Source organism: Spermophilus citellus, assembly GCF_964194105.1.
Source record: "Spermophilus citellus genome assembly, chromosome: 9".
NCBI lineage: Eukaryota > Metazoa > Chordata > Mammalia > Rodentia > Sciuridae > Spermophilus > Spermophilus citellus.
Genome location: NC_138191.1, coordinates 99,254,388 through 99,279,999, shown reverse-complemented (window position 1 = coordinate 99,279,999; position 25,612 = coordinate 99,254,388). Strand labels below are relative to the sequence as shown.

General features: G+C 33.7%; 1 protein-coding gene across 7 annotated transcripts in view; it reads right to left on the bottom strand.

The window, feature by feature from the left end:
* EPS15 (epidermal growth factor receptor pathway substrate 15) overlaps positions 1 to 25,612 on the bottom strand; it is a 127,197-nt gene that overhangs the window by 82,895 nt on the left and 18,690 nt on the right. For 4 of the 7 annotated variants that reach the window (XM_081306407.1, XM_081306411.1, XM_081306413.1 and 1 more), the window contains exons 2-9: positions 16,524 to 16,569; positions 15,246 to 15,287; positions 10,646 to 10,735; positions 9,494 to 9,541; positions 7,678 to 7,773; positions 5,101 to 5,166; positions 4,222 to 4,347; positions 2,010 to 2,069 (exon numbers count right to left, since the gene is read on the bottom strand). In XM_081306407.1, the coding sequence (XP_081162533.1) occupies positions 2,010 to 2,069; positions 4,222 to 4,347; positions 5,101 to 5,166; positions 7,678 to 7,773; positions 9,494 to 9,541; positions 10,646 to 10,735; positions 15,246 to 15,287; positions 16,524 to 16,569 (574 nt within the window). The remainder of the gene's footprint in view (positions 1 to 2,009; positions 2,070 to 4,221; positions 4,348 to 5,100; positions 5,167 to 7,677; positions 7,774 to 9,493; positions 9,542 to 10,645; positions 10,736 to 15,245; positions 15,288 to 16,523; positions 16,570 to 25,612) is intronic. The other 3 variants (XM_081306408.1, XM_081306410.1, XM_081306412.1) reach the window with 1 other exon arrangement.

Below are 25,612 nucleotides of genomic sequence, written 5' to 3'. Positions count from 1 at the left end.
AACTGAAATGCCTCATTTTACTGGAATCAGGGTGAACAATCTTATTTGCAAACATTGAAGAACTATGTTAGAGTACAGAAAAAGGCATAGTGATTATTAATAGAATGGGACATTATAATAGAATTTCTACACTAACAAGGAGGAAGAGGTGGAGGAATCACAAATTCATCAACAACAACAGAAACAGAAATAAAGAAGAAAATAATGTAAAATAAATAGACACAGTAGGGGAAAATCAATACATGTATCATCATAAATGGGTAAAATCAATACATGTATCATCATAAATGGGTAAAATATTAAAAACAAAAATGCTCCATTTTCAAGAAAGATACACAATAAACAAGAAATATTACATAGCAAAAAAAGCACAGAAGTAGTATATCAAATCACACAAGCTAGAATTTAAAGTTGAAAAAATTTCTAAAGAATGTTCATAGAAAACAAATATTAAAAATGACTAACAATAAGTCTAAGAAAAGATAAAGCGATGTTCACTATTTAAAATAAAATGGAAGCTAGGCATAGTGGCACATACCTGTAATCCCAGCAACTTAAGAGGCTGAGCAAGTAAAGACAAGCCTCAACAATTTAGCAAGGCCCTAAGCAATTTAGTGAGAGCCTATTTCTCTTTCTTTTCTTTTTTTTTTTAAAGAGAGAGTGAGAGAGGAGACAGAGAGAGAATTTTTGAAAATATTTATTTATTTATTTATTTTAGTTCTCTGCGGACACAACATCTTTGTTGGTATGTGGTGCTGAGGATCGAACCCGGGCCGCACGCATGCCAGGCGAGCGCGCTACCGCTTGAGCCACATCCCCAGCCCGAGAGCCTATTTTTCATAATAAAAAATAAAAAGGGCTGGGGATGTGACTCAGTGGTTAAGCACCCCCTGGGTTCAATCCCCCATACTAAAAAATAAAACAAAACAAAATTTAAAGTAGGTATTTACTGAAATTGTGTTTATTATTCTTAAATTATCCTTTTAATAAGATTCATTTTTATTTTTTTAAAAAAGTAAGTTGCCTAGGAAAAGGCTTCAGGGTATATAAGATAAACTATGTTTATTTAATTATCTTAGCATATACTACTATTTATTAAATGAGGATATCATTATTCTCCCTGTTTCTAACTATATTAATACAAATAATCCTTTGAAATTTAAAAAGTTTTATCTTTATAAGAAAAAAAAATCTTCAATACTTCTTACCAAGTCAAAGATTTTGTACCAATATTCTTAACACAAAAGACACTTCTTTACATAGTTGATGCACACCTGTAATCCCAGCAGTTCAGGAGGCTAAGGCAGGAGGGTCACAAGTTCAAAGCCAGCCTCAGCTATTTAGAAAGGCTCTAGGTGACTTAGCAAGACCCTGTCACAAAATGAAAAATAAAAAGGGCTGGGGATGTTGCTCAACAGTTAAGTGCCCCTGAGTTCAATTCCTGGTACTAAAAATAAATAAAGTGTTATGTGTGACAATGTTTCATGGTATATCACATACAAATCTTTTCAATACATCCCCTTTCCCCAAAACATTCCACAAACAATTGACTTAACCCCTGATATATAACTTGAAAAACCTCTGCCACCATTGTGAGAGTGTATTCTTTACCACTTTCCAACCATTACGCAAATCAAAACAAAAATGACTAGGAACTATGACTATAAATTCAAGTCAGCTTAAGTTTTTGTTTCTGCATTTTTTTAAACATGATAATGATAATTTAAAAAACATAGGGGCTGGGGATGTGGCTCAAGCGGTAGCGCGCTCGCCTGGCATATATATCCCAATATACCTTAAAGTCAAATAAAATGAAGACAGCAAAACACACATTTTGTTACTCATTTATTTTAAAATATTTATTAATTACCTATAAATTCTAGGTAAAAATGTTTATACCAACAATCTGATAAACACAAGTTTTCCTTCAAGGATTAATTAAAAGGGTAAATTTTCACATGATAAAACCATTATGATATTTCATATTTTAAGAACATTAAGTTACTTACAACTGCAAACTCATCTCTGTCAAGCTTTCCATCATGGTCAATATCACTCAATTCCCAAACCTTAAAAAAGAAAATTGAGAAATATCAATGTTCTTTCATTTCATGTGTTGTTTAGGAACTGAGAGAGAAAGTATACTAGAGAAATATAAAGAAGTAGAGATAAGCAAGTGCTTGGTCATTAAACGCCTTGAACGGAGTTTGGATTTTTCTTAATTGTAATGGGAAGCTTCTAAAAACTTAGATTCAAGTAATAAAATGACACAATTATTTACAGTTTGCAATCCTTACCACATAGAAGAGAAATAAACAGTGGGAAACATATACATGTTTTTTTTTAAAATCAATATTTATTGAGCCCCCAATCTATGTTAACACTCATCTAGAAGTAGTGTAAATATTGTGGTGGTAATGTTGCCTTCATCATTATCGTCATCATCAACATCACCAAAGCAGCTATTAACAGTACGAGTGAGTACATTATTTACATTATCATATTTGATGCTTACAACCCTCTAAACTGGAAAATATGCCCATAACAGTACCAGTGAGTACATTATTTACATTATCATATTTGATGCTTAACAGTACCAGTGAGTACATTATTTACATTATCATATTTGATGCTTACAACCCTCTAAACTGGAAAATATGCCCATTTTAAAGATCAGAAAACCAAGATGTGGTTTTCTAATTATTTGTCCATGGTCACACAACTAAGAAGCAGTATAGCCAGGATGTGACCCTATATAGTCTGCTTAAGCAGGGAATTAAAGTAAGGGCCAGAGGTTTAGAGAGAGAAGATAAGGTTTGACATATGAAAAGAGAGTAGAGAGAAATCACTTTGGAAACAAAAAAAGGGTGTTAAGCAATAGGAAGAACCCCACCTGAAGGTGGTGATCACAAATTTATGATGACATTAATCTTATTAGGCTGTCTCATATGTGCAACCAGTGATAATTAGGTTCATATAAAATTGGATTTTTAGTAAAGTCAAAGACTACTTAGTGAAGTTAAAAAAAAAATCTTGCAAGCATCTAGGAAAAAAAAAAATTCTTGTCTCTAGAGAGACAAGAATTCAAGTCAGAATATATTGGGGGAACCTAAGACAGATCTATGTTTTCTCACAGATGGATCTTAATATATTTTACATCTTAATATAATTCCCACTAAGTAGCCATCTTTAAACAAACACACACACACACACACATATATATGGTTAAAAATATATTTTCAAAACATCATGTTGTGCATGATAAATACGTATAACATTCTCCATCAAATTAAAAAAATTTTCTAATTTAAAACGGGAAAAAAGAATTCAAGTCAAAGAATAGAATTTATGATTTCATCAGGTAGAGAAGATGGAAGAAAATGTGGCAAAGGGAGCTGGGAAGAGAATATGGAATTATAGACCAGGAGTCAGGGACCAAGCTGCATGAGGAAAACAGTAATTTCAAAAGATAAGGGGAAAGGTTGGAGATATGGTTTAGCGGTAGAACCTTTGCCTAGCATGCACAAGGCCCTGGATTCAATCCCCAGCACAGCCAAAAAAAAAAAAAGGGGGGGGGGCGCGGGGTGACAGTTTTAGTTTTACAAGATGAAAAAGTTATGAAGATAGATGATAGTAATGGTTGAACAACAATGTAGTATTCTTAACACTACTTTACATTTAAAATTGGATAAAAGGGCAAATATCATGTTATATGCATCTTACCACAATAAAAAAAGACAGAGGGAAAGTAAAGGAGTCTAAGATTTAAAGGTCTGAGTGAAATCAAAGAATTAAAGTCTTGCAAGTATCTAAAGAAAAGATCTAGAAAAAGTTCAAGTTAGAAAGTACAATTAATTATTTCAAAGATGAAACTATTCCTTATAAGACCACATGATATATGGGGTAAGTGGTAAACATAAAATATTGATAGTCTTTAAAAACTGTCATGCAGTTGGAAATTAGAGCATACAGCACAAAGAAAAATGGACCTGCTTAAGGGGCTTACATATATAACTAACTTCAATCACTTATATTTTACAGGGAATAATAAAAAACACAAATAAACTGGGAATAATTTTATATATTAAGTCAGGACACAGAAAATTCTATAATAAGGCAATTTTAAAATAAGATTGTAGATTTAATAATGACCAACAAGTGCTCTTAGTAAATATAAAGTTATAATACAGAAAATACTACATTTAAAACTTAATATCTTACTCTTCCAAGGATTTCCACAGGTAACTTAGAGTTGAGCAACACTGGCTTCACTTTATCACCAGACAAAAATCCATCCACTGGACTTAAACTATCAAAAATTGCATCATATTTGGCCTTATCTTCACTCTAAAATAAAATGTTTTTTTAAAAAAATGACAAGTTAAGTAATGGTGGAAATGTTTTGATTGCAGTTATAAAAATCAAGTCCTCATAGAAGACATTTTTAAAAATAACATTTAAAAAACATTTTTTTTACTTTCATCAAATATATTAATTAATAATTTTAAAGTGATTCTACTTAAGAGTCCAGTGTCCCCTATTCCTTTTGAAGCTGGAACACTCTTTGTTAGAATCAAAAGATTTCAGAGACAGAAACAACTAGTTCTAACTCTCTCACTTAAACAGACATACAGCAAGGAAGTAACTTTCATAAGTCACAATTTTATAACATTTGATGAGTTTCTAAACATGGTATTAGGTACATTTCAAATGCAAAAAAATGAAATTTTTAAAAACAAACATCAATACTCTAGGAATAAACACCAGGATTCCCCCAATTTTCCCAAAGCAAAATTTATTTTTCTTGTCAACAAGACATCTCCTAAAATTTTAAATGTTACTTGTATAACATGAAAATCTTCTATTCATTATTTGTCCAGTCAATACCAAATTCCTCATTTTTTTTTTTTGTCACAAAATGACTAACAGAACTGAAAGATCCCTCAAAGATTCCAGTGTGGGTACTTTTCCTATTATCCTTAAATATACATACAAAAGTCTAACATGCATTGCAATGTATTTCAGAAGTAGGGGGAAAGGATATAAGTGAGTAGGAAGCAAAGCAGGAGTAAGAAATGAATAGTTATACAAATTACTTACTTTAACAGCCCATGGAAGCTCAGCTGCAGGGGTTCCGCTGGTTAGTAAAGGACTACTGGTATCATGCTAAAATGTAAATAGCACATGAATTGTTGAAATTCTCATATCAATAAGCAATGAAGAAAAATGGTCTTTGGATTTAAATATATTCATATAAAACACTGGATCTCTAAGCACTTAAAACACTTCTTACATTAAGTAGACCTTCAACTATTTTCTACTAAAACAAAGTCATTTTCACTTGACCACATAAATCACTGTGGAAGACTAAGTAAAACGTACTAAAAAAGAAATCCTACAACAATTGAAAGATAAAGTTATCTGGAAAAAAAAAAATTTTTTTTTTTTTGTTACCAAGGATTAAACAAGGGGTTGCTTCATCACGGAGTTGTACTCCCAGTCCTTTGTATTTTTTTTTTTTATTTTGAGGCAGGGTCTCACTAAGTTACTGAGACCAGCCTCAAAGTTGCAATCCTCCTGCCTCAGCCTCCCAAGTGGCTGGGATTATAGTCAGGCACCACTGTGCTCAGCAGATATCTGAATATTAACGAAAATATTTGAAGTCCTATTAACTGATGACTTTTCCCTAATATTATCTTTTAAAAACTGGGAAAACAAACGAACTTAGCATTTGTAAGTTTTAAGTACACAATACCTATTAATAGTATGTCCCAATTATTATGTTTATCTGGATGAAGACAGATTAAAAGTTTTTTAAATGTTTTTTAAGATGTTGATGGACCTTTATTTTATTCATTTATTTATATGCAGTGCTGAGACTCAAACCCAGTGCCTCACACATGCTAGGAAAGTGCTCTACAACTAAGCCACAACCCCAGCCCAGATTAATATATTTGAAAAATCTTTTTAATAATAGTTAGGTAACAAATCCCTATATTGACACTTGATTCCATGCCTAAACAAAGAAGTGCAGACATCCCCCAAACTGAAGTTAAATTCTTGATACTTCTAAAATATTAAGTTTAAAAACAAAGAGGAGCTGAGGTTGTAGCTCATTGATATAGCGCTTGCCTAGCACACATAACAGCACTGGGTTCAATCCTCAGTACCATATTAAAAAATAAATAAGTAGATAGATATATTGTGTCTACCTACAACTAAAAAAAAAATTTAAAAAGCAAACAAACTAGAGCTGGGTATTAAGTTCAGTGTAGATCACTTGCCTATTATGCACAAGGCTCTGAGTTTGATCCCCAGAACCACAAAAAATGAAATAGAATTAAAATAAAAAGCAAAAAAAGTCATTATATTTCCAAAAAAAGAGTGGGACAAAAGGAACTAGCCATAAACAGATACAGAAAACATTTACCAAATAATGATAATTAAAATAACATAAAACCAGCAAATAAACAGATCAATAAGTAATAAAAAAATTTAAAAAAAACTTAAATACATGAGAATTAAGCTCATGATTAAGGTAGCATTTTAAATCAGTAAAGATTGATTATTCAACCCACTACACTGAGTCTGTAGGGTAGCCATCTTGAAAACATAAATTTGAATCCATATTGATACCCAAATCAGTATTAACTTAAATATTGAAAAAAAATTAACTTGACAATTTACTTACTTGATTAAAAAAAAAAAAAACAGTCATGGAGCAGGGGGAATCAAAAGCAAGGGCAAAAGACAAATGACATGCTGGGAAAATATATTTGCAGCATATATAGACAAAAAGTTAATTTCCTAATTTTTAAAGAATCTCTAGAATTTAATAAATTAAAAAAACCTACCCAAGAAAAACATGGAGAGCCTACAATTAAATAGTCACATAAAAGTAATGTAAACTGTTCATAAGAAAAATACTCAACCTCACTTTATAAAACCAAAAGGATGAATCGGAATTATATTTACAAACCATGTGTCACCAAATTGACAATAATTTTCTAATAGTATAACAATAGTATGCTACCAAATATGTAGGAAAACAGGGCACTTGAACCAACTTCTGGTGGGAATGTAAACTAACAAACCACTACAGAAGGCAATATACACCCAAATTACAAAGGCAAAAATTTTTGGAACATCAATTCCACTTTTGGGAATTTATACATACATATATCAGCACATGCAAAATAATATACGTACAAAGTTATTATTCATAGAACCATTTTATAACAAAACACTAAAACAATCTAAAAGTCAAACAATAGGAAGTTAAATAAATTATGGTAAATACAAAGAAATACTATGCAGCCATAAAAAACAGAGAGGAAATTTTTGTGCAATGATATGTAGAGATTTATAAAACATTTGTTATTTTAAAAAGTTATAGATTCAAGCGGTCAATATGCTATAATTAACAAAAAATGAGGAAATACATACTTATACATATTTATATTTCGTTATATGCACACATAGTAACTGAAGAATACACAAGAAAGAAAAAAAAAAGAAGACACAAAAAACAATAGCAGCTATTAAGAAAGAAAATCATGTAGCTGAGGGATAGGGTTAAAGGAGAAATTTATTTTTAATATATTAATTTTAATTTCAAATCATGTGGTGTCACTTTTTAATAATTAGATACAATTTACATCTAAAATCATTTCTTACGAATCTTGGTGGAGGAACAGCCAAGTTCAAGCTATTCAGTGAAACCTCCAATCCATTCTGGGCACATGCTACAAGACGCAAAGCCACAAAGAATTCCTGAGGAAAAAAAGTATGACCATTATCTACCACACATACTACTTATAATCTGAAAATATAAAAGAATTCATAATTACTCCCGAGTTTTTGTGTAGCAACAAATATAATAACAAATTTGTTTCAAGAACACTTGCTTTAAAATTGAAAAAAGACCCATGTACAAAGATTTTTCTAATACTGTAAGTAACAAATAACAATATAAACAGAAAGTATTTAAATAAATTGTGATACATACTGATAATGAAAATTTTATGTAACTAATACTCATATTTCAAAGAATGTTTAATGTTGTTAGAAAATGTTTTGAGAAAAAGGAATTTGAGAGTGGGAGCCTAGGAGGAAATCACTAAATGTTATTAATCATCTCTTCAGTGTGAGATTATAAATTTTGAAACATGGATCAGTAATTCAAGTGACTCAATCACTGCTATTCCAAAACAGCTGCAGAAATAAATGAGTAGCACTTAAAACAATTATATAACTGCTTGACTTCAAAATGTTTATAAATCTCCCACAAAGGTCCTTGGATTTTAAGTCTCAGTCCAAAACTAATTAAATAAATAAATGTAAAGAAGCTAAAGCAACTGGTTTTCAGCTATTTTGAGTTAGAAATAAGTCTAGGAATAGACATGATAACAAAAGACTTTACTCCAGCTATAATCTTTACAACTTGTTGACATCCTAATACAGTGGCTTGTTGACATCCTAATACAGTAGTTTATTCAACACTTCCCTACTTTTCTAAAACCTCTTGTTCTCACCTATGTCCTATTACTCTATTCCTAACTTTTTCTTAAAAAGTCAGGCTGTCTGTTTTATACAATACCTTGCCTTTCAGTCATAAATTTCTTGAAAAAAATGTTACCAAGAAACCCTCTTCTGATTTACTCGAAAAGTTTCCATGTAAAAGACTCCACTCCTTGATTAGCTAGGGAACCTAATGCCTATGTCCTCCTCATTCTCTTTCATTCTGAAGTACTTCTCCACCAAATAGCTTAATGAAACTCTCCTAGTTCTTTCTGACCTTTCAAGTCTCTTCTGCTGGAGTCTATACCTCCTCTCACTTTTAAATGCTGGTATTCTAAGTACTCTTTATATTCCTTCTTGTCTTATTCTGAGAGATTCAATTACTCTTAGGTAATCTGGTGCACTTCCACTGTATAGATGGACTCTTTAAGTGAAAGAATTCTCCATGAAATTCTAGTTCTGTTATCTAAAGTTGCGTGGGCAAGTTAATTAAATTAAAACTTCCACATAAGGGGAGCTAATACTAACTAACTTGCAATGTGTTATGAGCAACAAAATAAAAATTATACTAGAGGAGGAAAGCACCAAGTGTCATTGTCAGAACAGAATCAGGCCAGAATACTCAGGCTTGATTAGCCAAGAGATTCCTTTCAAATATACCAAGCAATACCATCTTAACACAATGTTTACTTATACACCCAGAAAATTGAATTAGTAAGATTAAAAGAGCAAAATCTTTCTATAGGACAGAAAACAAATCTCAGTGGAACAATGTCACCAAACTAACATTAACCTTTAGGAATCAGATATTTTAACGTTTAGTGCTTGGTATTATTTTCACTGTTATGACAATTGCTCTTGTAAATTCCCTAATGTTGATAAAAAGCAATTCTTAGCTTAAAAATATAAAAATCTGTTGGCTATTTTTTATTTCAAATTACTTAAATTTTTCATATGAATCTCTGAATCTTACTTGTTTGTTCAGGATGCCTTTGCCATCTGTGTCAGCTAAATCCCAAATCTGAAATTAGGGGGTGGAAAAAGAATCAATCTATATTTTTAACAGAAATCATCTCAAAGATAAGTTAAATCCCTATAATTTACAACCTCATATTCTGATAATCAAATCTAAAAATCGTGGAATTAAAAGTGGAAAGAACCCTTAAAGATCATTCAATGCAACCTTTCACAAAAATACTAAGACCCAAAGAGGTTAAGTGACTTGCCTCAAGAACATTCAAGGCATCGGGGAAAGAAGAAACCCAGGTTCCAACTTCCAGTCAAATGCCTTTTTCACTAACCCAGGTTTTAACTCTTGAGTCAAACATGCTCTTTCTACTGCAACATACTGTTCTTGATTTTAGGTTCTTATTAAGGTTATATTATTTCTCATGGGCAAATTGAGAAGGTAAATGTTTATTTGCAAATAATTAAATTAAGAAAAGTGGTTATTTTTCAGGATTTTAACTATGTATCAATAAATAGCAAAATAATTTCATAGGACAGGGGCTTTCTGCCTTTTTTGTGCTCTTTCCAAAGCCTCCCAAAATCCCCATTCCATTCATCACACATTCAACAGAGACACTTATATAGAGGAAGCAGGGATAGAGCCAGCTCTGAGTGGGTGGCAAGGTTCCACTATTTCCCAACAATAATCAAATGTACTATTATTTCCTCATTTATCCTCTTCAAAAGTAATTTTTTCTTAAATTTGAACTATGCTTTATTTTTCAAGAAGGTAAATTGCTATGTCATATATGTCCCTCATCCCATTACTGTAACTGCTTTTCTGATTTGGTTCTTAAATTTCTTTTTTTTTTTTTTTAAGAGAGAGTAAGAGAGGAGGGGGGGAGAGAGAGAGAGAGAGAGAGAGAGAGAGAGAGAGAGAGAGAGAGAGAGAGAGAGAATTTTTAATATTTATTTTTTAGTTCTCGGCAGACACAACATCTTTGTTGGTATGTGGTGCTGAGGATCGAACCCGGGCCGCACGCATGCCAGACGAGCACGCTACCACTTGAGCCACATCCCCAGCCCCCCGGTTCTTAAATTTCTTGATGGTTATGTTTCTTAATCTTCTAGCATTCTATGTATTCATTATAACCTAGTTATAATATATAAACACTACCTTTCCAAGTATCAAGTCTGGAAGCCCTGACTTTTTCAGAAAAGCAGCAGCATCTGAAGCCAACACCCTTCCAGTATTGCCTGTATCAACCTGAAAAGACACAAACTGTAAGCTTAGAAAGAAAACACAAAGGCAAAATTGTCACCATTTACTGGCCTCCATCCCTGTGATTTGGGACTGGCTTTTTCAAGAAATGAGCAGGAATCCTCTTACTAACAAAGGCTAAGGAATTTGCGGACAGTAATATGAGTAGAGTACCACATATACAGCAGCAGCAATTTGCTAAGTTTGTTTTTGTTTTGTTTTGTTAATCATGCCTACTATCCAATAAGAAACCAAAGCTCAGGGGAAGTAAAAGCAAATTAGTGGAGTTAGAACTTCAACACATGTCTTCTGACTCCAATTTTTTATGATTGTCACTTCAATTCCAATAATCTTAAATGGCAAGAGAAGAAAAAAAGGCAGCATTTCTCATTTCCTGGACAGGTCTTCTAACAAATGAGAATTAGCTGCCTATGTTGTCTGCCTCTTCAAACAGTTTCAGATTATCAACTTCTGCTTTTATATGTACTCTATAAGAACTGCAGCACTTTAAAAAGGAGGAGGAGGAGGAGGAGAAATTGATTTCACAATAAACTTTAAGAAATATTGTTAAAATTGTTAAGTTTCTACAATTCATTAAGGGAAATGCATCATTTAACTAATGGGGACTTTCCTTTAAGACAGAATGATGTCACAAGAATAGGGGAAAAAAAAAGAGAGAGAGAGAAAAAAAAATTCCAAAAAATGACTCTCATTTTTGCAAAAATTTCCTAAAGTTCCATATGAAAATATATAAAGTAAAATTTAAAAAGTCATGGGAAAGTTAACAGTATACTAGGATGTCTGTGAAATAGCTGTATTGCCAGTTAAAAGATTAAGTTTACTATAAACATAAAGTATTCAAGACTGTTCAGTATAAACAAAGAGGCAAAAAAAAAAAAAGAAAACCTTTCTTTCAAGTGCTAGAACATAGGATAAATCAGAAACTAAGCAAAAAAGAAAGAGTTGCCTAATCCTTCAAATTTGGAATAAGAATTACAGAAAGGATTAGGAAATCTGCCTCCAGAATCCTCCATAACTACTGTTCTTTGCTCTCTCCCTGACCAGGATTGAAAAGGAATACTCATACCTAATATAACCTAAACAGAGGCACTCAGAGGAAACAGCAGTCAACTCATGAAATATTTGTGTACTGTATCCCAATAAAGAATTTTACTATCTGTCATTCTTTTGGTTGCCATAATAAATTAAACACAGTCACTGAGTCTGTGTCATCTATAGACAGTTTCTATAGTACTCTGATGCTCTGTTATAAACTATATAGGCTAGAATCTGTATCTTCAACAGACAGTTCTCAAAGATCTCATGGAAGGGTCTCTGAAATACTAATACTCCAAAAATAGAGTTTTGGGTAAAGATTTCTGAGTTGATATCACTTAAGCAATTTTTCAGGCTATACTGGTAGATGAAATAAGGATTTCCAGGATTCTTTTCAGTCTGGAAACAGATGTACTTCATGAAAACTGACTCCTGACCCAAGATCCAGTCAAAAAAGAATTATACAGAACTGGTTAAATTAGTGAAGAAAATTTAATTATGATTATTTACTTGAAATAAATTGTTTTTTTTTTTCATTTTGCTTTGATTTTTATGGTGCTAGGGATTGAACCCATGGCCTTGCATGCACTGAGCATATGCTCTACCACTGAGTTACTACACTCTGAGTCCTCTTATTTATTGATTTTATTTTAAGAGATGAGGTATCACCATATTGCCTAAGCTGACCCCAAACTCCTAGGCTTAAGTGATCCTCCTGCCTTAGCTTCCTGAGTATCGAGGAATATAGGAGAGAGTCACCTCATCTGGTGGTATTATTTCTAATTTTCTAATTTTCTTTTTCTTCCTACATTATCTCAATCCTCAATTTGATATGAATGGAAATTGGCCTATCAGATCATTGGCCTATCAAAATAAAAAAACAAATACTTCTTTTAACATCTTTACTTTTTATGGCAATGTAATTATTAAAGATCTAATTACAATTTGTTCTACTTTTGTAAGGAGACAGATAACTCGTGTGCAAAACAAGGTCATATTTAAGAATGATTTCCTTTTATTATTTTTATTATATTAATATTATTTTGGATATTCACATAGAAAAAGCTACTATTGAAGAACATTGACTTTATGTTGAGTCAATACTTACAAATCCCTCTCAAGAATAACTGACTTGCTATCTGGCAAGTCCCAGCCTCACAGATAATAAAGCAAGGTCACTTACCAGCAAGCCAGGAACCCTGGATGTCTAAGAAACCTTCAGATGTGATAAATTCATTCTAATTTACATGTAATGCTGGTGAAATATGGAAGAGAGAACTTTAAAGATTCAGATCATAGCCTCAAGACAAAGGAAAAAACCTGGGCACCGTGGCACATGCCCGTAATCCCTGCAGCTTGGGAGGCTGAGGCGGGAGGATCCCATGTTCAAAGCCAGCCTTAGCAAAAGCGAGGCACTAAGCAACTCAGTGAGACCCTGTCTCTAAATAAAATACAAAATAGGGCTGGGGATATGACTTAGTGGTCAAATGCCCCTGAGTTGAATCCCCAGTACACACCTGCCCCCACCCCCCGACAAAAAAAAGAACAACAATTAATAGAGGCTTTAAAATGTACAATCAAGCTGGGGATTGTGGCATACACCAGCTACTAAGGAGATTGAAGCAAGAAGCTCGCTTGAACCCAGGAATTTGAGACTAAGGAAACTAAGGAGATTGAAGCAAGAAGCTCGCTTGAACCCAGGAATTTGAGACCAGTTTGGTAAAGACAGACCTCAGCTCTTAAAAAATAAACAAATAATTGGTCTGGGGCTGCAGCTCAGTGGTAGAGCACCTGCCTTGCACATGTGAGGCACTAGGTTCAATCCTTAGCACCACATAAAAATAAATAAGTAAAGATTTGTGTCTCTCTACAACTAGAAAAAATAATTAAAAATAAAAATAAACAAATAATTAAAGAATAAAAATATAATCAGATTCTAAAATTTTTTCAAGCAGAAATTAATTCTCTGGCCTTTTAAACTGCTAAATAGTCTATGGTTCTAGGTCTACTAGTCAAAATCAAAGAGGCCTAAAATGGTTAATTAATATTTGCCACAACTCTGTGGATGGTCAGGCCAGATATGAGACCAGTCTTTTCCATAATCATCATCACAAGGTAAGGAGGCTTTTAGAAAAAAATGATCTAATACTTGGAAATGGGTAAGTGAGAGTGTGTATACCCTTGAGAGACTATCTGATATATACTATATACCCTTGAGTAACTTTCTATTGGAAAGACTATTCTACACACTGCAGGGATAGAGGTTAAACTATGGAAAACTGAGGCCTGGTACAGTAGCTCAATGCCTGTAATCCCAGTGACTTGGGAAGCTAAGACAGGGGGATCACAAGTTCAAGTCCAGCCTCAAGACCAGCCTTAGTGAGATCCTGTCTCAAAAATAAAACAACAAAAGAGGCAGAAGATATAACTCAGATGTAGAGAGCCCCTGGTTTTAATCCAAAATAAACAAATCAAAAATTAGGGGCTGGTGATGTGGCTCAAGCAGTAGCGTGCTAGCCTGGCAAGCGTGGGGCGCTGGGTTTAATCCTCAGCACCACATAAAAAATAAAGATGTTATGTCCACCAAAAACTAAAAAAAATATATTAAAAAATCTCTCTCTCTCTTTCTCTCTCTCTTAAAATAAAATAAATCAAAAATTATAGAAAACTGTTATCAATACAAATCATTCCTGTCTATACCAATGCAAGTAAACTTTGTCTGGCAGAGTATGAATCTCTGTAACTCATATTCTCATTTTTATACTCAACTGGTTCCTTCAATAACTAATAAATTGAATAAAAATCCTTGATTTCCTCCAACCCACCCTTTGTTTTTTTTTTGTTATTTTTTCCTTTTTTTTTTTTTTTTGTGGTGCTGGGGATGGAACCTAGGATCTTGTGCATGCTCAACAACTGCTCTATCACTAAGATATTCTCTCAATCCCCATGCTCATTTTAGATTCATATGAAACCCAGGGTTTTCAGCTTGTGAAAATTATACTTTAGTAAGTTTTAAAAACAGCATAAAAGTGGGTCTGGGGTTGTAGTTCAGTGGTAGAATACCTGCTTAGCATGTGTGAAGCACTGGGTTCGATTCTCAGCACCACATATAAATAAATAAAATAAAGGTCCATCAACAACTAAAAAAATATTCTACAAAAACAGTATAAAAGCCATTTCAATTTGGATTATAAGTTAATTTTAATACTTATATCTGAATAAATATATCTAATGTTGTATAGATTTCATATAGATATTTAAGGCAATTAAATTACTTTAATTATTTTGCCTTCTTTTTTCTAGAAGCACTAAGTATTCAAAGCTAGAGGCTATAAAGCACAAAAAGTTAAAAACAAGACATGTCAAATTTATTCAGCTAGCTGATAATCTACATGCATACAATTGACAGTTGACAGTATACTTTATGTTCCATCTAGGAAAAACAGAAAAAAAATCTTACCTGTCTATAGTATTTTTCATATACAGGATTCCCACTTGATAACTAAAATAAAAAAGTAAATAATAATTATATTCAATAACTTCTATTAACATGTTTGGCATACAAATATATTGAGAAACAAAGGTGAATAAAATAAAAAAGATCCTTAATTCAATTAAGATTGGTTTCATTTCTTTTTTGCCAAGTTGAAAGGGAGAATAAAAAAAGACAGTCCCACGTTTTACTAAGGATTAAGTAGACAAGAAATAAAACAAGAATCTTAAAACTGTTTTTAACACAAAGCTGGGTACAGTAGCATACACCAGTAATCCCAGCAACTCAAGAGGCTGAAGTAGGAGACCAAAAATAAGAAGGGCTGGAAGGCTAGGGCTGTGGCTCAGTGGTAGAGCACTTGCTTACCATTTGTGAGGCACTAGGTTCGATAGTCAGCACCAAATAAAAATAGGTAAATTAAAAGAAGGTATCATGTCCATCTACAACTAAAAATTTTCTAAAAAGAAGAATACTACTAGCAGTTAAAAAAGAGGGAGGGCAGGGGGAGGTGGAGATGTAGCTCAGTGGTGGAATACCACTAGATTCAATCCCAGTAACAAATATAAAACAATTGTTTATATTGGAACTTTTTCTCATGCAAAATTCTACCCAGAAACCCAACATCTGACAAATTAGAGATGAAATATTTTAGCTGAAGCCAGTTGGAAGGCCCCAACATTCTACACACTGATTCTCTACCCAAGTGCCCTAGGTACCTTTGAATTCAGTTCAAAAACCACTTCAATAAAATATTCAAATAAGGGGTTGGGAATGTAGCTCATTGGTAGAGCACTAGCCTAGCACACATAATGTCATAGGTTCAAGCTCCAGTCCTGCAAAAAATAAATATAAATGAATACATAAATTGAAGTACAAAAAGATGATACTGAGCTGGGCGTGGTGGTGCAGGCCTGTAATCCCAGCAGCTGGGGAGGATGAGACAGGAGGAAGGTAAGTTCAAAGCCAACCTCAGCAATGGCAAGGTGCTAAGCAACTCAGTGAGACTCCATCTCTAAATAAAATACAAAATAGGTCTGGGATGTGGCTCAGTGAATGAGTGCCCCTGAGTTCAATCCCTTGCACCACCACCCCCCAAAAAAGATGATATTGACATAATCAGATGTGAAATGCCTAAACTTAGGCAGGGCCATTCAATTCACACCATAGTTCAAAGGTGTAGCATTTCCTAGGGTTGCTCCAGGGGAACTGGGTAGCGTGCAATAACCACACAAGAGACAGCGATACCTTTTTCTTTGGGGGTCCTGAGACAGCTCCTCTGACCTTAAGAGTCCGAAGAAAGAGAGAGTGTGAGGGTGTGCTGACCCTTTTTATACAGGAGAAGACATTCAAATAAGGCAAGGGGTTAGGATTCAAGGGGTTGAGTCTAGCTTCATGATGTCTGCTGTCAGCAGGTTGACTGACATCTAGGAAGGCCACACCCAAAGGCAGAGCAAGAGAAGGGGTCACACAAAGGGCATTTCCATGGAACATTCTATCCCAAACAGGGCAAAGGGGTAATATCACAAAGGAACAGGTGAGCATAGCTCAATGCATGGGGCTGCAGGAAGTCACGCCTACGAACGAAGACACATTCTGCTACTTCCAGGATTGGGACAACCATCTGGGGCCACTTTGAATGTGGCCAGATCACTGGAAGTGACCAACACAGCCTCAACTGATAAGGGAAGGAAAATGCTAGTCACTCAGCGTGAAGGCCCTCCACACAAAGGGTTCTTTGGTCAGCAGATAAACACATTTAATATCTCATCTGAATGACAACAAAAGAATATATATCAGTGTTTAAAGGCTCAGGTTTACCTGTATATCAATATGTAAGAATGTTCAAGACTCAGAAGTAAGTCCAGGGAAGCTTTATAGAAACTTAAAGTATGGAACTTTATGGGTGAAAATAAAGTGATTCTACACAGAGATTACAGTATATATAAAGGCATCAATTAACAGAAAGCTCAGCTATATCTATAAAGAACAGCAAATAGTTCTGAAAGAAGATATGAGTGTGATTTTTTAAAAAATATTTATTTTTTAGTTATAGGTGAACACAATATCTTTATTTTATATTTACGTGATGCTGAGGACTGAACCGAGTGCCTCACACATACTAGGCCAGTGCTCTACCTCTGAGCGTCAATCCCAGCCCCAGGAGTGTGATTTTAAAAAAAATATATATATATATTTAGATTGAATTTTTTTAAAATTTTTATTATTTATTTTTATGTGGTGCTGAGGATTGAACCCAGGGCCTCACACATTCTAGGCAAGTGATCTACCACTGAGCCACAATCCCAGCCCCAGGGGTGTGATTTTTAAACAGGAGAATTTGTGAAGGATCCCCAAGCGCCATGGTAAAACTAAAGAAAAATGAGGATGGAAAGAGGGACAATTGCAAGAGTTTGGAGGATTTATTTTCAAAAAAGATTCACTACTGAGAAACTTAGGTTGGACTTATAAAGGAGTCTTTTTAACTACTCCAAATATTGGGTGCATATTATTCAAAGACAGTTAGAAACCCGTAATTAAAGTTTAAAGTCTTAAATTAATAAAGCTAAAAAAATCCTTCAGCTCATAAAACTTAACTAAGATCTATTTATATAAACAAAGTTTGCTGAGACATTGAAATGTATACTTCAAAAGCAAGGTAAAAACTGAACAAATTTAAGTGAGAGCTCAAATAGTACAGAAGATTTGATTTTGAAATTCTGTAATTAAACCTCGGAATGAATTGCAGAATTTCCATCAAGAGTCTTCCTATTTTTAACAGGATAAATTTTAGTTCTGTACTGGAAAGGAATAAAATTAGAGAAGGCTTACAATTTTGCAGCATTTAAACTTGGTGGAACATGTAAAATAATCATACATAGAGAAAACTTATTTGACAAGATCTGTCTTATAAAAGTATTTGTCAAAGATAATACTTGGATAGAGGCAAAAAGGCACTACAGATGAAAAATATGGGGCTGATAAATTTATAATTTTTAATAATAAAAACAGAATTATGAATGTTCTCCATTTAGTAAATATTATCTGAGCAGCACATAAGGAGTACATTAGCAATTAAAAATTTTTTCTAATTACAGAAAAGACACAACTATAAAGTTTAGCAACCACAATGTATAAAATGCAACTCTGAAAATTCATGCAGACAACTTTATGAAAAAATTAAAACCAGAGTGACATAACATAGACAGAGCAGGCTAAAAAAACTGATTTAAGGGGCTGGGGTTATGGCTCAGCGGTAGAGCACTCGCCTCACACATGCAAGGCCCTGGGTTCGATCCTCAGCACCACATAAAAATAAATAAATAAAATAAAAAGTTATAAAATTAAAAAAACACTGATTTAAAAAGTTGTTATTTTCAAAAATAATCTGCTTGTGCTTCTTAGCATGCAATAAAAACCTTATTTCAGTATTATGTACAATAAAATGCTTAAGAATTTTATTTTTGAATTTAAAATTTAAGTGAAACTATTTTATTGATCTACTAATGCCATTAAAGTCCCATTAATGATTAAAATAAATATTTCAGAAATGTATAGAATTTCAAATATTTTAATATCCCTTTTTATTCTCAAAAATGCCTCAATTTGAGCAAAAAATTATATAGTCACCTACTTACAAAAGTATACCTTGATATAGAAGCAAATGAAATATTTCCTTGATAACAAAAAGTTAATTTTAGTAGCATTTTTAGTACAGGGGGCAGGGATCAAACATAGTAAGAAATCCTGAGCTCCAAACTGTACCTTATTAATCATCAAATTACAGATTCATTGGTCACTACATAAACATATATGAGAAGGTATTAGTTTACTAAAGTGTTCTAAAGTACACCCTGTGCTAACTACTATACTAATGTGATACAGTTAAGTGAGAATGGAAAAAGTCATCCAAATTGCCAAGTTACTACTGATCAAGTAAGATGACCAGAGTATTTTAGATGTGTCTCAGTAAAACTGGCTTTTGCCAAACCCAGTGGCAAACACCTGTAATCCTAGAGGCTCAGGAACCTAAGGCAGGAGGGCCTCAGGTTCAAAGCCGGCCTCAGGTTCTTAGAGAGATGCTTTCTCAAAATAAAAAACAAAAAGGACTGGAGGCTGGCTTAGTGTTAAGGGCCCCCAGGTTCAACCCTTGATACCCAAAACAAACAAACAAACAAAAACCCACACAAAACTTGACTTTTCGTTGTTGAACTATAAATATGACCAATTTTAAACACACATACATCACACACACACATAATGAATGCATGGAGGAAAAAAAATGCCTCAAGTCACCACAGTGATTACCTCTGGATGATGGGATAATAAGTGATTTTTATATTCTTTGTATTCCTATGCATCCTCCTCCTCTTTTTGTTTTGTTTTTGTTTTTTTGTTTTTTTGCAGTGCTAGGGATCAAATCCAGGGCCCTGTCCATGCTAGGTGAGGGCCCTACCACTGAACTACACTGCCCCAGCCCCTGCTTTGCATTCTCCAAAGACAGTTTTATGATAAGAATGTCCTACCTATATAATGAGAATGAAACAATAAAGCTATTTTTAATCTGAAAAAAAAATAAAAATCCAAAAATCTCATCAGTATACAAAATTGCATATGAACTTTTAGCAACTAAACAGCTAATGAAAAACTTTTTAAAACTTTTTTATTCTAATTTGTTATATATGACAGCGGAATGCATTACAATTCATATTGCATATATAAAGCACAATTTTTCTTATCTGTGGTGAATGGAAAACTTTTAAACTTTTAAACAGTTGTCAAAATCAAAATATGGCCTTTTAAAATTCTTTTATTACAATATAAAAGAATTATTTAAGGGCTGAAAATGTAGTTCAGAATACTGAGCTCAGTGGTAGAAAGCTTGCCTAGCATGTACAAGGCCCTGGGTTAGATCCCCAAGCACCACAAGAAAACAATGAAAAATTTATTCATTATCAGTTGTGACTAAGTTAAATATTTATAAATGTAAGAAAAATTACTTCCAAAGAGTCATTTCTATTTACTACACAGTCTGAAAAAAAAAATGCAACTTATAGAGCCTCTCTGAGGATGTTCCATTATAATGTGAGGCTTGGACATATGACTTACTTTGGCCAATAAAATGTGAGAAAATTCCAGTTCTAAGTAGAAGCTTTAAGAGCTACTGTGTGTTTTTGCTAGCTCTTACTCTTTTCTCCTTGCCAGGAGAACAATATGTCACAAATAGGGACTGCTCTCAAGCCTGAATCCTGAAATGAAAAGAACTGCCAAAACAGAACCATAGCTAATTCCTAGGGAACTTATAATGTGGGCAATAAATACACCTTTCTTATTGTAAGTTACTGATATTGAGTTGTTTCTTAGTACAGCATAATATAGCACACACACACACAAAAAAAAAAACATATAAGGAAATCTACACCAACTATACCTTGTGTACATGCATACACATACACATACACCCACGCATACATGCAGGAATCCAGCTGTTGGAGAAATTCACAGGTTAGTAATGTAAAGAGTTTCTTCAGTGTCAATTCTTTTGAGACATAGATTCTGAAGCATACAAAATGAACTGACATTTTAAATCCTTACTGTAAATAGTTACAGAGCAATGTTAAAAAAAAAAAAAAGAAAACAGGGGCTGGGGTTGTAGCTCAGTGGTGGAGTGCTTGTCTAGCACATGTGAGGCACTGGGTTCAATCCTCAGAAAAAATAAAAAAAAACCCTAAAACATATTGCCAATATTTTTTCAGTTTATTCCAAGGTCATATGAAATACAGAGTAATCAGTGAATGCTTTCATAAAATGGAAAGAAGAGTGAGTATGATTATAAAAGATCTCTGTGATCAAACAGTTCTTTATCTTGGATTGTGGTTAGGGTGAACCCATATGAATCCACACCACTTTTGATAAATTGTACAGGCTGAGTGTTACTAATCCAAAAATCATAAACTCAAAATATTCCAAAACACAAAACTTTTAGCACCAACATGACAGCACAAGTGGAAAACTCCACACCCAACCTCATTGATGGGTCACAGTCAAAATTCAGGCACACTAAAAATATTGTAGAAAATTACCTTTAGACCACGTGTGTAAGATATACATCAAACATCAATGAATTTGTGTTTAGACATGGGTCCCATCTTTAAGATATCTCATTACATATATGCAAATATTTCAAAGCCCAAAAATAAAATTCTAAACACTCCTGGGTCCCTAGCATTTTGGATAAAGGGTACTCAGCCTGCATATGAATATGGCTTAATTTATTTTCTGCTGCTGTAACAGAATACTGTGGTCTAGATAATTTATAAAGAAAATTTTATTTCTCAGTTCTAGAGGCTGGAAGTCCAATATTAAAGTGCCAGCACCTCGTAAAGGCCTTCCAATTGTGCCAGAACATGGTAGAAAATGTAAGAGCCCATATAACAAGCCACTCTCAATACAATAAACCCACTACCAGGTAACAACATTAATTCACTCATGAGTGTAGAGTTCCCATGATCCTAATCACCTCTTAAAGGTCTCCCCTCCCAATACCAACATGATGGCAATTACATTCAATATAAATTTTAGAGAAGATATTCAAACCATGATAGCACAGAACTGTTTATAAAACTGATGAAATTTGTATAAGGTCTATGGTTTGCTGCTGTACCATGGTTATACAAGATGTTACAAATAGGAAAACTGGATGAAGGGTACAGGGGACTTATCTGAATTAACTTTGCAAATTCCAAAAAAAAGGCAGCAATAATTCAGGCAGAAAAAAAGGAAAAGAAAATGAAAGACTGTATAGGCAAACATATACAACGTCTAGGTAGTGAAAGGGGGACAATGGACTAGGCATTGTATCTCACACCTGTAATCCCAACTACTGGGGAGGTTCAGGCAGAAGGATTCCAAGTTCAAAGCCAGTCTCAAAACTTATTGAGACCTTGTCTTAAAATAAAAAACAAAAAGGTCTGCAGATGTAGTTCAGTAGTAGAGTGTCCCTGGGTTCAGCTCCCAATACCACCAAAAAAAAGAAGAAGAAGAAGAAAAAAGATGATGAAATAGATTTTCTTGCTTCAAATAAGCCAACTCAAAATCTTTTTAGTTTTTCTCTCTCAAAATTTAAGAAAAATGATGCCAGACGTGGTGTCTATAATTCCAGCAATCTGGAGGGCTGAGGCAGGAGGATCAGTAGTTTGAGACTTAGCAATTTAGTAGGAATTAAAAAAAAAAATAAGTAACAGTGCATCACCAGTGAACATTAAAAAAAACAGCATTATGATGCACACAACTTTCTTTAATTTGCAATAAAAAAATTATTTTAGGCCCAAAACAAAATTATTAACACAAAACAACTACTTAGGATTCTGCCTTCCAATACTTCATTTTCAAGAGGGCTACAAAACCTGAAGGGGGACCAATCCCTACATCTTTCAACTCCTCCTCAACCACCAATACTACCCCTCTAATGGTGATCCCCTAAAGTCAAAGTACTAAACGAATACAACCAAGAGCCTACTCTTTCATACACATGCTTACACAATGTGAATGTTTTGAGTTTAGAAGACTAAAACTTCCTGATAGGTCTGTGATGTCTAAAAGATTTACACACTTTACAATGCAAAGGAAAACAGGATGAAAAATAACAATAAACAGAAGGCAGAAATGAAAATAAAAATGTGCAATAGTGTTCAAATAATCCAAACTGAAAAGGAAAACAGAAATCAGAAACCGAGGGGTCAAGAGAAAGCCAGTAATAGACAATCTTAGAAAGGAGAACAACTCTGAAGTTGTTGGTAGGGAAAGTGGGAAGGTAAAGAAAATCAAGTCCCAGCCACTCGTGGCCCATGCCTGTAATCACAGTGGCTCAGGAGGCTGAGGCAGGAGGATCTCGAGTTCAAAGCCTGCCTCAGCAATTTAGCGAAGTCCTAAAGAAACTTAATTAGACCCTATCTCTAAATAAAATATAAAAAAGGTCTGGGGATGTGGCTTAGTGGTTAAGCACCACTGGGTTCAATCTCTGGTACCAAAAAGAAAGAAAGAAAATCAAGTTCTCCTTTAGGTGAGAGTTCTCACCTGTAGACATGGGGTAAGGTACGAACAAGGAAACACAAGCAGTCACTGGAGTAGTTCCCCCAAAGAATCCATGACATTAACCATGAGCATTTGCAACTCATTTAATAGTTTAATAAGCATGTAGTGGATGCCTTCTAGGTATAGAATGATAGGTTTGATCTATCTGGAGTCAGAATAATCAGACAGGTGGGGCTGGGGCTGGTAGCGCATTTGCCTGGCATATGTGAGGCACTGGGTTCGATTCTCAGCACCACATGTAAATAAATAAAATATAGGTCATTGACAACTAAAACTATATTTTGAAGAAGAAGAAGAAGAAGAAGAAGAAGAATCATCATCATCATCATCATCAGACAGGGCTGCTGCTCTCACAAGAGCTTACATTCTAGTAAAAGTTGCAATACTTCATTCTGCAAACATGTTAACATGTCGTGTTTGTTCCATAAAAACCATTTTTAAACTGAGAGCATAATAAGCAAAGACCCAAGAATACTGGTTAAGTAGAGTATTCTTGAAGTTTTTAAAATTTGGATCTAAGAAAATATTGACTTTGGAAATTATCAGCAATGAGAGAAAAAGAATTTCAAAAAGATAGTTCAGCTGGATACTACTGAAAAATGATGGGTTTAAAAAGACCATATCAATAACTCAAATCAATATTAGACTACTTTTCAGGAATCTAATTCAATCTGATCAAAAAATATGTCCTGGGCTGGGGCTGGGGCTCAGTGGTCCAGTGTTCGCCTGGCACAAGTGAAACACTGGGTTTGATCCTCAGCACCAATTACAAATGAAAAGATATTGTGTCCACCTGCAACTAAAAATATATATAATAAAAAAAGTCCATACAACTTACTTTTATCAAGTATAATTTTACATAAACATTATTTTCTAGATAAATCAATTTACTTTTTCTTCTTTTTCTTTTCAAGAGGAAGTCTCACCATTGCCCAAGGTGGCCCCAAACTCCTGGGTTCAAGTTATCCTCCTGCTCAGCATTCCAAGTAGGGGGAACTACAGGCACACACCACCAGTATCAGCTCTAAATAAATTTATTTCTTAAAGTGAACTGAGAAAACACACGTTTACATATTTACTAGCTGAATAGTACTTATTTTCAAAGCAGTAAAGAATTTGCTAGTAAGGATTCTCATCAGTAATTTAAACAGTAATGACTTACAAAATGGGATGGAGGACAGACCCTCAGAGTTCACTCTAGACACCAAATTGGATTAAATAAGAAAAATTTAGATTTGCACAAATTAGTTTTTTTTCTTAAAATTTACAGGGTACCCGAGACCCAAAAGGATCAGTAATGAAATGTTGTTGTTTTATAAATTAGCTGTAATCCCAGCTACTTGGGAGGCTAAGGCAAGAGGACTGCAAATTGGAGGACAGTCTGGGCAATAAATTCAGAAAGGCCTCATCTCAAATTTAAAATATATATATATATATTTAAAGGGCTGGTGATATATAGCCCTGGGTTCAATCTCTAGTACTGGTGAAAATAATTTGTTTTTTTAAAGACAGTCCCAAGTTCCATCCTCAACACCACCAAAAAAAAATAATAATAATAATAATTAATTTTATTTTTTAATAAAAAGGCAAGTTAAATGCTAAAGTACGAACTTAAACAGCAATACATTTTAAAATCATACAAACACTGTGTTTCACAGATTCCTAACAATAACTTTCACTGAATCCTTACTGAGCATTTCCTGTACACCAGGGACTACTAATCTAAGCACATTAATGAAGCCTTTTAACTTTATAAATCATATATTAATACACTGTATTTAAAGGATAAGGAAAATAAGACATTAATAAATTGAGTGACTCAAAGTCATACATCTACCTGAGTACTGGCACCAGGATTTAAATTCAAGTAGGACTTACATTATTTAATTTTTAAGTTTGTTACCTCTATTATCAATTTTGTTATTATCTTCACCATTACCTTGCTAAGATTTTTCATGTGAATGACATCATTCAAACCTTATAACACTCAGAAAAGTATTACCATATTTCCTAAATCCTAAAAAAACTTTCAGCCATAAGTACCATTTTCCATTAAACACAAATAATTACTGAAATAAAAGATAAAGTAACACTTTTTTATTAACTTGTACTTATGCACATTTATCTATCTTTTTTCTTGGTATCACAAAGCTTTCTTCACATTCAGAATCTAGAGATACTTTTAATTTGCTTTTGGTCATTGACAACTATGCATACAATCAGACAGACATGCTGCTTCTTAT